Source organism: Brienomyrus brachyistius, chromosome 15 (assembly GCF_023856365.1).
Source record: "Brienomyrus brachyistius isolate T26 chromosome 15, BBRACH_0.4, whole genome shotgun sequence".
NCBI lineage: Eukaryota > Metazoa > Chordata > Actinopteri > Osteoglossiformes > Mormyridae > Brienomyrus > Brienomyrus brachyistius.
In genome coordinates, this window is record NC_064547.1 from 1,369,204 (window position 1) to 1,384,175 (window position 14,972).

The 14,972-nt window shown below is 40.8% G+C and overlaps 1 protein-coding gene across 7 annotated transcripts in view; it reads left to right on the forward strand.

The window, feature by feature from the left end:
• The window catches only part of LOC125709163 (small conductance calcium-activated potassium channel protein 2-like), a 54,188-nt gene that overhangs the window by 14,750 nt on the left and 24,466 nt on the right, over positions 1–14,972 (forward strand). For 4 of the 7 annotated variants that reach the window (XM_048977327.1, XM_048977328.1, XM_048977329.1 and 1 more), the window contains exon 2: positions 12,064–12,513. In XM_048977327.1, the coding sequence (XP_048833284.1) occupies positions 12,064–12,513 (450 nt within the window). Of the gene's footprint in view, positions 1–206; positions 305–8,068; positions 8,188–12,063; positions 12,514–14,972 lie in introns of those variants that run through there. The other 3 variants (XM_048977330.1, XM_048977331.1, XM_048977333.1) reach the window with 3 other exon arrangements.

Sequence of the window (14,972 nt, forward strand, 5' to 3'; positions counted from 1 at the left end):
GAAATCTGTGTGATCATGTCAAACTATGGATGTGTTCTTTTCTTTTTCATATGGCAACGAAAGCTCTCGGAGATTAAGAACTGATTAATCATTCTAGCCATTACGTCGCCCGTATTTTGTTTGCTTTGCCCATGTTTTGACCCATTTAATACAGTATGCGACAACAAACCGAACGATAAACCGTTTTGCGTCATCGCGATGTGCGCCTGCGCAGTAAGCATACGGCACGTGTCTGTACTGCTTTGCGGCCGTTAACACAGCTCGCGCTAAGGCCCCCAGCTTACTATACGTATTCTTTTGGTAGGTAAGTTCAGTTTGACAATCGTTTATTTCTGGTAATTTCATCTTCTTTTTGGTTTCATAAGTATCACGACATTACTCAATGTGATACTGCCATGTAATAATGAATATAATCGTGCAGCCCCAAGTAGATGCTTATAATGTAATGAATTGTGCCATATAGCACAAAGTCGGTAAACAATATCCTCTCCAATCATACCATTTGACACTTGACATTATAGAGGTTTGTATAGCAAGATTACTCCTAAATACAGCAAAATATTTATTTTTTTCACCTTACTAACTTGGTTTGACGTACGTCCAGTGGTTTTCATCCCAAATGCAACTTCTACTGAATTTTCCGCCATAGATCTAAGCACAGTGTTTGCGAACGTTCGGTGTCGGTGTCGTTTAATTCGTGTAATTCATCGGTGTCGTTTAACGGTGGTTTCTTCTGTGAAAGTTACTAACGTAGTTACTTCCATAATTGGAACTATGGTTTCGGGAAATGCATAACTGCAGCTGTGCTCCTGGGAAAGGCACCCTAGCATAGTCTTAAGTTTCTCTTGCGCACCGAAATAACAAATTAAACTACTAAAGACTCACAGCAGGTCATACGAAGGAAAAGTGTGAGTGGACTCAACTGTGCAAAAAAGTAATAGTGCCTAATTACTATTTAAAACGTAATACTTAATGAATTTATAAGTAGTCATTTAAAAAGAGTAAAATGAAATGTAAACGGACTGTAAATTTTGATAAAACTGCCCAACTCCCCCGTCCCCACCCCAAAACAATGTATGTTAATCCTTCCAGAAGTCATTCCTCTTTATTGTGTTTGTGTGCATGCACAACGAAATGGGTCAACAAATATGTGACAGTTGGGTTTTGTTTATTTTAAGTTTCAGCCTTGGTATAAGTGTAGGTATGAAATTCTGTAAACCGACCTAGCAGACAAATAATGCTCTTTTGTCATTTACTTACATGCCACGGTCTGTGCTCATAGCAAACACACACATAGAGAGACACTGAGTGCATCCAAAAATGCATATGTATTTGCTGTGTAGTAGGCAAAATATAGTATGCAAAGTGATTGAGCAGTATGCCTGAATCCTCAGTATGGATGAGAAAGGAGGCAAACAGCACTTGGATGACATACTACATTCTGCGAAAATCCATAATGTGCAACCGATAGGCGCTACACTATCCCACAAGGCAAGGAGCAGTGAAGAATGTTACTTGCTAAGAATTTTTTTTCAAGATGACAGAGGAAATGCCATCTCTGTACAAATTTAAGTTGAATCCATTTACATAAGTTGACTCGTGTAATTTTTTTAGTTTTTAAGTTTTTATAGGGGACAAGCTGCATCATTAATAAACATCTGGGTCATGCAGTGTGCAAGACGTGAGCTTATTCTACATTGTTTGATGGTGCCAGTTTGTTTGTTTATGAGTGTTGGGGTTGTTGGGACCAGTGTTATCATACGCTAAACCTGAAGCAAAAAATGAACACCAAATAAAATAATTTGTGAACTGAACTAAAATGAAAACTGTATTTATGTAAAAAATGTGTTGAACTTTAAACTGCAAAAAGTACCGCCCCTTTTCATTAGATGCTGAGCTGTCCTTATTGACACCACCACTTCAGTGCTTATCGCTTCCGTGATTTACCAAAACAGTAATATGTGGAGTAGTCCTCTAACTGAAGTTAATAAACATGAGGATATAAATTCATACAGATTAATAATGCTTGGGTATCACGATACGTATCTTATTAATATTTTAGGGGCACTACTAATCTGCTTATCTAATCTGTGGGGGAAAGTCATGTCTGTATAGTGCCAAAAAGCCAGCGTCCAATATCTCAACCCTGCAATGATATACAGTTTGTTGTCAAAATATCTTAAAAGGTCAATTTGATTTTCTGGAGGAAAATTAATTGTTGAGATTGGTCGATTAATTGATAGAAGAACAGTCGCTAGTGGCAGCCCCAGATGAGACCACATTGGCCAACACCTACTTAAGGACAGACTCATTTATAGTTTGTTTGTTTTTGTGTTTCTCCAACACACATGGGTCCAGCCTGTGATGAGCATGAAGGAACATCAGCCTGCTTTTATCAGTATTGTTATGCATTTAACCGATTAACTGTGATGGTCAATGCAACAGAATAACTGTGAACTGGAGTTTACATAGTGCAGGTATCCATCGTCTTAATTTCTGTTGAGTAACGTCTGATTGCCCTTATGTCTGAGGTCCATAGTAAATAATACACTGACTGATGGGTGCCTGAAACGGACGTTGTAGGACATTAGCGGGTATATCACTTTTGATTATAAAGTATTATTTTATATTTACATTATTATTTGCTGTAGAGCACTTTGTGTATATTACAGTACTGTACTTAATGTCTTGCCTCTCCCCTTTAACTATTGAAACAAGCCCAATATGACGTACGTCCAGTGGTTTTCATCCCAAATGCAAATGCAAGATGTGGGATACCTGTAGTCCCATCCACCCCTTTGATAATGGAGTGCTGAAATACATGCTGGAAAACAAGTGTGAAGAAAATGTAAGCTTTGATAATATGTCAGCGTAAAAAAAATATCAATTCTGCCTTAATACATGGAGGTAAATGTTACCACATTGTTCATCTGATGCCTTTTTGCTTTTGGTAAAAACATACAAACTTTTACATAGGAAATTCAAATCTGTATTTATTTGATCACTGTATTATTTAGGCAAATGTGGCTGGTAAATCACCTCAACCTTCAGCAGGAGATGTGGTCTAGGGATGGATGAATGATGTGGGTTTGATGCGTGACTTGGATACAGCAGATTTTGGAGTGGGAGAGTGCAGTGGAGCTCACTGTAATCCACTACAATAGTGATGTCATCCCCTGGCATCACGGCAAGTCCTGAGCTTGGGGCCTGGGTCTTTAGGTGTGCAGGCTGATTGTTCGCCTGGTATGTGATGGTTTAGACCCCTGATGGAGCCACACCCAAAATCACAAATGACAGCTAAGCATTTTCTCCACAAAAAAGTGAAGTTGTAGATTTTGAAAGCATATCAACTAGGTAACGCATATGTAAAATGTGAAGAGGGTGTGGATGTTTACAGGGAAATATGAGGTGTGGTATCTTTTATTAAATAAAAAACTTGCATTGAAGAAAAGTTAATGTTTGTGTATCTTGTCAATTGTAGATTTTGTATCGGCAAATTGGTATCGGCAGGTCTTACTTGAATAAAAATCAGAATCGGCCAAGAAAATTGCAGTCGGTGCATCTCTAATAGACTCTATGAACTAAATGGCTTTATTTCTCCCTAACTACTGGGATTTTATAGTTTTAAAAGTTTTGAGTTGAATGCCCCCCACAGAAAGCACATTTAGGAGTAACGTTTTTTTGGAAGTTTTAAAGTATCCCTATGACAGCAGGGTACCCCAGATATTTAATGTTAGGTTTACCCCACATTTTATTTAAAGCCTTAATTTCTGCAAGGTTTTAGTGAATTTAGTGAATGTGGTTGCATATTGGATCCAGGAGACAGCATTCTGTCCAAGGTCACAAAACTCTATCATCAGCAACTAATTAGTCTGCAGAATTGAACACCTGTTAAGCACCTATACTTTGTGCATTTTATATGCAGATTAATTAATCTTAAAATAAGAAATAACACATTCACTATTAATTACTTCAGAAAAAAAGTAACCTCTTGAAATAAGTAATTCATAGTTTTTAGTTTTTTAGAATACACAATAATCCGATGAAGTAAGCATGTACACCCCTGGAATGCAGTCACATTATTTAAATTACCACATTTTGTATTAACTAATTTCTAGTGCGACTTACAGTATTTATTAAGGATTTATTTTCAGCTGGTTGTTTAGAGGATACTGTACTTTACTGCATCCAGAGCTCATTCAAGGTCAGAGGAAAGGAGACCTCTTCCCAGTGAGAACCAGGTTGCACTGGTGGACTTGGACCTACAGTATGCAGTTTCTTCCGGTGACCAGGATAAGAGGGTTAAGTGTGTGTGGTATGAGTGGACCTCCTGTCGTAAGTTCTTAAGGAGCAGCCAAAGACAGGCTCTATTCAATTGGATACAGTGGCTGTTTTTAGAATCGCAACCCACAGTGGCTGTAATTGTATAAGTAAGCAGACTGATAACTGTTGTGTTCTGATATTGAGGTATCAGAGATACTTACAGAATCTGAATATATTGTATGAAGAGTTACATTTTTCCTGGTACACATTTTGATACCTTTTCTTGATGCTCTTTAGCTTTAGCGCAAACTGTACTTCGATGCTAATATAAAATGTCAACGAGGTATGTTTAAGCCTTTCCCAAAGTGGCAGGATAACACTCAGTTCATACATTTTTCTGAATTTTCATTCAAGGATTCAAGGCTAACTTCATTTCTGGGCTGATTCGAAGTTTCCTTTGTGTTGTGTGCTCAGATGATGGCTGAGATCCAGGAAAAGGTTTTGCAAATCCATGCCATATAACCAACACTTCAAATCAACCAGACAAGAAACATTTGTGTCTGATTCATGTCATATCATGCTATGTAGCTATTGGGGTGTGTGTTTCCGTGTGTGTATTAAGTTTATATTACATTGTGGAAACCAAATGTCCCCCACAATGTGGTAAAAAAACTGTTGTTTTAATGTTGTGAGAACCATTTTTGAAGTCCCCCCAAAGGTCTGTGAATGCAATCAAAAACGTAAAAATGCCAAAAGTCTTGTGTTTTGTTTGGTTACTTATGGTTAAGGTTAGGGCTTGGTAGGGGTTAAGGTCATCATTTGGGGATAAGAGTTTGTCCCAAAGAAATTAATGGAAATTCCCCCCAAGGGTATAATTACAGACTTGTATGTTTGCTTTCATAATATGTTTGTTAAGCATATATTTCTGTTAACATTTGGGGTTTTCTAATATATTCTGCTGTATCAGCCTAGTAGGCCTATATTAAGCTGTGGCTTTGGTATAGTTTCATTTCCCCCCATTCCTTTGTTGTCAGTCATATTTCTGAAAGGCCGCATCTGTCGCAGCATTGCCTTGTCCTGGCAATAACGCAGTGATTTCAGTTAAAGCCCCAGCAAAACAGAGGAAGCCTGTTCTTATTAGCAAACCTTGATCTTCTTGTCAGAATAGAATATGGGTGACATTTTCATAAGAGGCTACATGTAGGTGACCTGTTTTGTATTCAGAATCTGGCAATTGTTTTTGCAGGGGATTATTTATGGACGCATTCTTCATCTTTAATTATCCCTGTGATCCACTAAAGTAAAAAAATATCTTGTATGGTGCTAAATGTCTTTTACCAGAATAGTGCTTTTCAGTATTCTAAAAGTACAATGAAATGCATAGTCATTTATGTTTTGGCTGACATGTTTTGTCGGACCTAGAGTTGTCAGCGGTTAATATTAACTTAGCATTTCTCCATCCATCCATTGTCACACCACTTATCCTGAAGAGGGATGTTTTAATTCATTTGTTTAATTATGCTTAATATTCCCTTTATCTTAGTAGTCTGTATTTTTAATGCACGCACATATAATGCATTCTGGATTTGAGGGATGTATGGAAATGTGTTCTGGATTTAAGGGATATATGCATTTTGTAAGCCGTTGTCCGTGCAGCATTATATGAGGTACTTAAGTGATATTGTAGTTATTTAGATGCAACAGTAACGGCAATAGAGGAAATGTGTGCTGGCGGCAAGCAGCCCGTATGAGAGAGAGAGGGTTCTCTGCGGGGGGGGAGGGGTGGAGTCACAGATTCAATCACAGCCCTTAGGCTTTGCAGCGGACATTTCATTATGGTGGTGGGTGGGTGGGGCGTGGGGCAAAAGTGTGATGGGAGATCTGAGTAGGTGCAAATTCAACGTCAAAATGGATTTTCTAAATTGGATTTGTATAGACTGAAGATAGCTGAGGGGGAAAGGGGGATCAAAAAGGAGAAGGGGTGTGAGGGAGACACCCCAGGCTGGTGGGATGGAGCGGTGGGGCAAAGCAGTGCTCAGCCTTAATGCCGAATGGGCAGGCAGTGGGCACCTTCCCTTACTGCCATATGAGCAAACGGGGGGCACGCTGTCATTTAGCTTTCCCTTCTGTCTGCCTATGTTTCTGAACATAATAAAAAGGTAAAACAGAAGTTTCTTAATTTGACCTTGTGAGGTCAGACCTGTTCAAAGACTGAAAAATGAAATGTTGCAGCTATCTGTGTATGTCTCAGTGTCTCTAACTGATGTCTGAGCAGTTCTGGCCATGTCATAGTGCCTTCAGATTGTGGCATTATATTATGCTAAATTTTTAAGCATTATTCAAGGGGTATTTTTAACATACTGTAACCTTAGCATATCTGACAACTAGAAGTCAGTTACAATGAGTGTGTTCTACAGATCAGAAGGCAATTTTATTTGTGGAGCACATTCTAAACAACAGCAATTGACCAAAGTGCTATACTAAAAAATGCATACAATAATAAGAAATGTATTTGAAGAGTATGCCATTTGCTGAAATTAGAAACACTGACCTGATTACTGGTTAGGTTTGATACAGTGTTATTTTTTACTTAGTGAACAGGCATCCAATATTTAAAGATTCCACAATAAAGAAAGTGAGAAAAGCAGTGTATCCGTGAATGTGAGTGCAAGCATGTGACAGATTAGGCATTACGACTGGTGAAGGCTTCTGAACAAGGAGTCAGCAAAAATGAAATCGTTCTAAGGGAAGCAGAGAGCAAGCCTCAGTGGCCTTTTGTCTGTTTTGGGGAAGGACAGAGCACTAGGCGCCTTTTCGGGGGAGCTGCAAACAGCCAAAATATATGTATGTTTTCAGACAGCATTTAAAACTAGCTTTGTTATCAATGGGGAGGTGGCATATTGTCAGAGACATATAAAAGATGTTTTCTGTTTTTTGCTGACACATAAAAAGTGAATGCTTATTATTATACTGATTAATTTTATCCATTATGTCGCAAGACTTAATAAAGGCTGCTTTCTTTTACGCTTATTGTACTCTGTTCAACAAATTACATGTTCCACAATTTTCAAAATACTTCACCGTAATAGCATTTCTTGTTTTCAGTCTGCATTATTTGCATACATGTACATGAACCTCATTAATTACCGTACATTCTCACATTACACATTTTTAACGATACTGAACAGTTTTAGTAGAAATGAGCGATTTTCATATGTTGAGCAAAAAGTTACATATTTGTATGTGATTTTAATGGGTGTGCAGTGGCACTTGCAAAATATGGCTAATTTTCAGTCTGCTTTTCAGGAGCAGTCACTTGAGGTAATTTCTTTGCACAGTTGCTCGTTATTTGCTGTGCGGGTTCTTTTGGTTTGCATCACTCTGGCTTGAAGGCCTCCCCAGGTTCTCCCCGAGTCCTGTCACTGTCTGCGGCATGACACACTGCCCCCAGTATGAGTCGCAGCTCTCTGCGGCAGCGGCCTGATCCACTGCCTTCGGGGCCCTGCTTGCTGTCTCTTACCTTACCCTTTCCATCCTGCCTCCCTCTCATTTCAACTCACACCCTCCCTCTCTCTCTCCCTCTCTCTTCCTCCCTCTCTTTTCCTCCCTCTCTGTCACCCTTCCTCTCTCCCCCCCCCCCCCCCCCCGTCTCTCTCTCCCTCCCTCCCTGTCTTAGTGCAGTCGGCTGCAGGCAGCAGCTTGAGTCCAGGATTGGCGCATAGGATCCATTCAAACGAATCACAAAAAAATAAATAAAATCCATGATTGTGCACAGCTTTGGTGTCATTGGGGAGAGATGCTGATTGACTTCAGTTTAACAAAGAGTCTCATTGTTCTGAGAGGCTTTGGGAGGAGGAGGAGGGCTAGTGGAATTTAACCAGATGAAGGTGGCCAAGAAGGCTGTGTGGGTTTCTCCATCTGACAGTGAGTTACTGCTGCATGTCTGCAAAAGGCGCCTCTCTCTCTCTTGCTCTCTCTCTCTCATTCTCTTGCTTTTTCCTGCTCCTTCCAGCTGCTATGATGCTGCTCCTTCACAGCTCAGTGATGGGGGATGATTGTAACAACAGGCATCACAAGTTTTGCTGTGTGGTTTCACCTGTTCTTTCAAAAGCACTGTATGGCTTGAAGAAGACTGGAAGTTTGTCTTTTCTCTGTACAAAGAATGAAAGAAAGAAAGAGCGAGAGGGAACGAGAGATACACGATGGGTGGTAGAAAAGTGCTGCAGTGCTTCATTTTAAATCTTCTGCAGCAGAACCTCTCAGGTGCATCTAGGGGCACCCCATGCATAGAAACGTGATTCGGAATTGGCCGTGAGGGACAGGGCTTGGGGGACCTCCTCATCCGCCTCTCAGGACACCTTGTGTGAGAAGCTGTAAGCTGACATGCGATCAAACGACAGGGGAAAATGGGGCTCTACAAAGCTTACTTGTTGCCATTAATATCAATCTGATGAGATAATTATTTCGGAGGGGACGCAGCTGGTGCCCTGTAACTGGATTTTAGGTGCTTTGTGTTCAGTTTTTGAGTGTTCACCAGCTCAGGTTCCAAAATGAAAGGCAGGACGCGGGTTAACAGCTCACTGCTGCCTTGTTGCCATGCAGGCAGGTAGCCATGTGGAAAACTGCTGCACAGAGCACATTATTTACTGTTGAGTAAATGCTCTTTTAATGTCACATTTCTCACCTGTCACACACAACCTGCTCTCTAGTTTTCCGGCTCAGTAAAGTTGCCTGTTTTTTTCAAGATTGTCCAGAACTTCAGCAAGTGCATGAGATAAGTTTTAAATGTTAAAAGAAATCAAGAGCAGAGACTTCTAAAGGAAGTGATGATCTGCTGGTTGTACTCAATTTAAGTATTTAAAATTGGAGGTGGAAAATATGAAGCATTTTGACTGAGCAGTTGCATTCATATTCCTGAGATTCAGGGTTCTCCTTCTGGAGATTGTGAATATTTTGATGGCTATTTTTGGCTATTCTATGGGAAAGCTTTGAAATACGCAAAAATAAACCTGCATAGAATTTGCAAAATGTCAGCCCTTGTTTCAGAAGGGGAGCATTAATGATTCTTGAGCTAGAAACGGCAAGGTCCTGGTTAAACCGAAAGCAAAGTTGTTGCAGCAGAGGGAGTGATTGTAGTGATTGTATGAAAGATTCTGGCATAACAAAAGCACTCCATCCATCCATCCATCCATCCATCCATTCATCCATCCATCCAAACTGCTTATCCAGTACAGAGTGGTGGTGAGCCTGTTGCACAAGAAAGGGAACACGACAGACAGGATGTCAGTCATGGTATTCCTTGACTGTGCATATTAAACAAACAGGCTTTTTTAAGCATCAGTTCCAGCAAACACTGCAAGTCTTCCAGCTGTCAAGAAAATAATGCTCGGTGCAATGATGGACAATGCTGGATTGATGGAACAGCTTTGGTGGGAAGCATTATGATTTAGTCTGACTGGTGCATGAATCGTGATGTTTGGGGGTGCACAATATAGCGGTTAATCTTCAGTGTGCACACACAGTCACTAAAAACAAAGCAGTAGAATGTCTCATTCTGAACTAATAATGATTAAAAACCTTTAGGAATATTGAAGTGGATATCAGATACAATCCTTAAAAGTTATTTATTCCTAAATTATTATTTTTCTAGAATTATAACACCGAAAGAAGTCCTGTGACATATTTAACAAATTGTGATACTTTTTAAGGATATTTTAAAATCACTTGCAAAAACACAGTATATGAGGTGCAGGTGAGTGTCTGATCAGCGATGGGAAAACTGGTCTGGAACTGTAATCGCACAAACAGCCAAAGAGAAAGAACAAGCTTTTTAAATATCACATGTAAAGGGTGGCAGCCTCAACGCAGTTATTCGATTTTAAGCAGTGCTGCCCTTTGTATTGGCGACTAATTGTGAGCCCACACCTGGCTACATATCCAGAAAGAGCATACTTAACAGATACAGAGGGCATGTTCTCTCTTAATGTCCCATAACATTACAAAATCCACGTGAAATCGTCTGTATGCTTTCAAAGTAGGGCTGTCGGTCATATCAGTAATCGACTAATCTACCGTTTAATCTAATGATTCATCGAGTAATTGTTTACATATTATATTATATTATATTATATTATCAGGCTTGCCAACTTTACTCAGTTGGATGGAGTGAGATTTTCAATATGAGACAAGTCTACACATGCACACACATTTACATGTTAGTAATGGTTTTATTGCCTTGTAAATAGTCTGTTGGGTTTGCAAACTACCCCAGTGCTTTTGAGGTAGCTGATTTTAGGTTTATAATGGAATGATATAGATTTGCCACAAAATTCCTGCATGAGAGTCTGAAAGCGTGAATGTCACGCCAGATGCGTGAGAGTTGGCAGCCCTGTAATATAATATATGCATTGCAACTGGTGCGAGGCAGGAACCGACCAGCCACTGCAGGGTGCATAGGTACGTCAATTTAGCCACTCAAGCTCACTTAAGTTACATGTTTTTGGACGGTGAAAGAAAACCAGAGAATCCAGCGAAAAGCCACAAACACACAACTATCCCCCCTCCCCCAACACACACACACACACAGGGTGGTGTTCAGCGACAGTACGGCTTTACTTACTGAGCCACTACCACCCTGACAGGTGTGCATGATGTCAACGTGGCATTTCATGACCATGCAATCATCACATCGTAAGAATGCGATTGTAGGGTTAAAAGTATAAGACAGGCTAGGCTACCCTTTATGCTAAATGGCAGTGATATTCTAAAAAGCTTAACGTGAACAAGCTTAACGCCGCTAATTGTTCTAAAACAGTGACCAGTAATCACCAAATTTCTGTCAGACATGTCTTTGACTAACCTCGCTTTGTTGGCTGAGTCTGTCAAACCTTAATGTCTGAGATCTATTTTCATAACAGTTGTGCTGCGGTGATATTTAAGTTCTGCTTTGCAATACTGACAGTCATTTTCATTAACGTTTAATGTGAAATTCTTCCACATTAATGTTGCTTTTGCTCTTTATCTGGACACTCATCCACTATGCGCTGTGTTCTTTCCGTCATATTGCCGAATAATCGATTAGTAAAATATGAATTAATGCTTTTTAATAATTGAATTTCATCAAGTTTAATCGAGAAATAGTGACAGCTTTATTTCATTCTTTGAGTATTTCACACATACTTGCTTGTTGCTGTACTCGAGACTCTGTTCGAACTGTGGTATTTAACTGTTCGATATTTTGGGTACTTAAAATATTACTATCCCTTAATTTGTCATTTTTTTAAAAAGATGAACTGTCACAACTCGGACTCGGGACATTCTGTTCCGACACTGCTGGAAACAAGAAGCCTCAAAGCAAAATGGCGGTCAGTAGGAGCCATGACTAGCCTGTACCTGTGGGCCGCTGACAATCACAAAGAGAGAACCTACTGTACTCCATACTGCCCCCTTAAAACAAGCTTCTGACAGAAGCAGAATCCCTATACACAAAGGCAATGATGAGCACTACTTACTGATCTGCTTAAATATTGTTGGCTCTAATTGAACCCAGCCCAGAGCAGGCTCAAGGCCCTGATTAATAAACCAGGGGCAGAAGCGACATGAACAGCAACTGGATATATTTATTTGGCATGCACAAAGCAAACAGTGATAAGATTAGATAAAGATGAACTTTATTGATCCCATGGAGAAATTCTTTTTTGTCTTTTTTGTTGCAGTTGATTCCCATGAACCACAGGATGCAGTAAAGCATGTAACGTTTGAATGTGGGATGCTCTATTATTGACCTGTTTCTGTTGGCAGGTAAATGCGGATCCCAAGAAGTTAAGCCATGCTGGGTCCAAGGCCTCCCTCTCTCAGAGCAGTTACCCGTTCTCTGAGATAGCCATGAACAGCTGCAAGTACAATGGGGGCGTCGTGAGACCCCTGGGCAGCCTGGGGGCGTCGCGGCGAAACCTTGCAGAGCTTGACTCAGAGACACAGCCCCTCCAGACCCTTCACAGCTCCGGCCTGGAGGTGGTGGTCTCCAAGGGTAACGGCGAGGACCCAAGCAAGGTGTCCAACGAGAGCCTGGCTAGAGAGGGGGGCAGTGCTCCACAGAAAAAGAACAAGGACATCGGCTACAAGCTAGGCCATCGGAGGGCTCTCTTCGAGAAACGCAAGCGACTGAGCGATTACGCCTTGATCTTTGGGATGTTTGGGATTGTTGTCATGGTGACTGAAACAGAGCTTTCCTGGGGAGTTTACACTAAGGTAAGGGATGACACGTCTGATTGGTCAGTTTTGTCTTATGTCCTAATAAGTCCTCTTGAAAAAGTACTGAAAACTTCAGTGCTGTTTATAGCATTACTAACAAAGAAATTAATTTGAAACCAAAGGCTGTCAGATATTTCCTAATCACCTTTACATAAGCTGTATTTTAAAACTTTTCTGCTTACAAAAAAAAGATGAAAACCAAAACAGGCATAATCTGATTTTATTATGAATTTATAAAGAAAGTTAGTATCTGTACTCTCATTTGACAGCCAGCATTTGTACTGATCGTGAAATGCATTTCTAACTATATTGCAATATATACTATAACGCGTTTTCAGTTATTGTTGTCATAGTTAGCGTTAGCATTTTCCCCACAGAAATGAATGAGCAGTCCCCATAAAAATATATTTACTCGATGTGTGTGCGTGTGTGTCTGTGTGTTTGTGTGTGTGCATGTGCTGGCATCCTATGCAGAGCTCCTCACAAAGCATCCATCCATCCATCCATTTTCCAAACCGCTTATCCTACTGGGTTGTGGGGGTCCGGAGCCTATCCCGGAAGCAATGGGCACGAGGCAGGGAACAACCCAGGATGGGGGGCCAGCCCATCGCAGGGCACACTCAGACACCATTTACTCACACATGCACTCCTATGGGCAATTTAGCAACTCCAATTAGCCTCAGCATGTCTTTGGACTGTGGGGGGAAACCGGAGTACCCGGAGGAAACCCCACGACGACATGGGGAGAACATGCAAACTCCACACACATGTGACCCAGGCGGAGACTCGAACCCGGGTCCCAGAGGTGTGCTAACCACTGCACCACTATGCCGCCCCCCCTCACAAAGCAATTAGAATATATTGTCTTGCCAGGTCTTGGGTTCCTGTGGCATGTAAAAGGCACGTGCAGTAGTGGACGTGCTGTAATCTAATGCTAAGATTATGATTAGAGTAGATACTAGGCATAATATTAAATTGCTTTCTGTTTTATGGGTTTCGTAGTTCAGTTTCAGGTTGTGACTTTAGTACATGGTGTTTCAGTGACTGATGTCCTGTCTCAAATAATTTAATAATAATAAATGTTTAGAGATAAGGTGTTAGACAGGGATGATTTGTGCTAAAACAGTGCATTTCTGTATTCATTATAGTGTAAATGAAAACGGCATATGGTGTTACAGCTTTAGGGGGCGCTCTTGCTGCCGTCACAGGATTGGGAGTGGTGGGGGATGGAAAGCTCTGCACAGAGGGGACTCTCAAGAAGCCAGTCAGTCGGGGTGGGGGGGAGGAATATACAGGCTTCTGCAGAGCAACATATTTTACCCTCATAGTTTGAGAGCGCATCGCACAGGCAATTACCACCTCATCTGAGACTCAGCAGAACAATTTGTCACATGTGCCTGCTATACCCCCACGTCGGCCGCCCCAGTGCCATGAGGACAGTGCTCGTCCCACAGGTGCATGATGCACGCCATTACCATTTATGTGCTCGCACAGGGATAATTGTGCGGCCACCTTACCATTTGTGATGATTCTGTATATGCTGCGCTGTGAATTACTGCCATTTTCATCTGCTGACCGTGATCTGCTGTTTCTTTTTGGTGAAAGGCTGCAGGTGAGACATTTTGGGTGGATGACACACAGTGGGCTCGCCGGGGCAGCTTAACCCTCTGGGGTCTAGGGGTAGGGGACACACTGTCACTGACTGGGGCATGGTCACACACTTCATTCGATATCATAAACCTAATTCATGGCAAATAAATTATTTCTTATATATTTGTTTTGGCATTAAACTCATCTTAATCTTAATGTACTTTGTAAATATGTCAGATTTATGTGAAGCTTCTAATTTGACATCAAAGTATAGACATTGCAAAATGCGGTTTGGAACACTTACAGAAACATTATAAAAGTACATAGTAAACAATGGTGCCAGTTTGTTTTGATCCCAGATATCTGATCACCAAAGTCTTGGCTACATGAAGATGACTAAATGGTGTAGCTGCAACATTTTGTTGGATAAATAAATACTCATGTCACTATTTCTGGGCTCCTTCCATTGAATATGTATGGACTCTCATGTGTATGCATGAGCCATTCACACCTGGCCACACCCCCCCCCCGCCCCCCCCCCCCCCCCCCCTTTATTGCGCTGATGGGGATGTTCCTGGATCGCGTTTCACCATTGTGTTGTTCATCCAATTACCATGCGAATGTGGTTTGAATACGTGCTAATGCGACTATTTAGAATGTGAATAGCGATCTTCAGGTGAGGGCGGCACTACATGCCCGCGATGCAGGTAAAACAAAGTAATGTGACATGGTTTAATTTTGCCGATTTAACCTAATTTTATAAACTTATATATATTATAATACTTCTGACAATTTATGTTTTGAAAAGAAGAGAGATTACAGATTTAGTCAGCGTTTTTTCATGTTTCTACAATAAGATTTCAGTG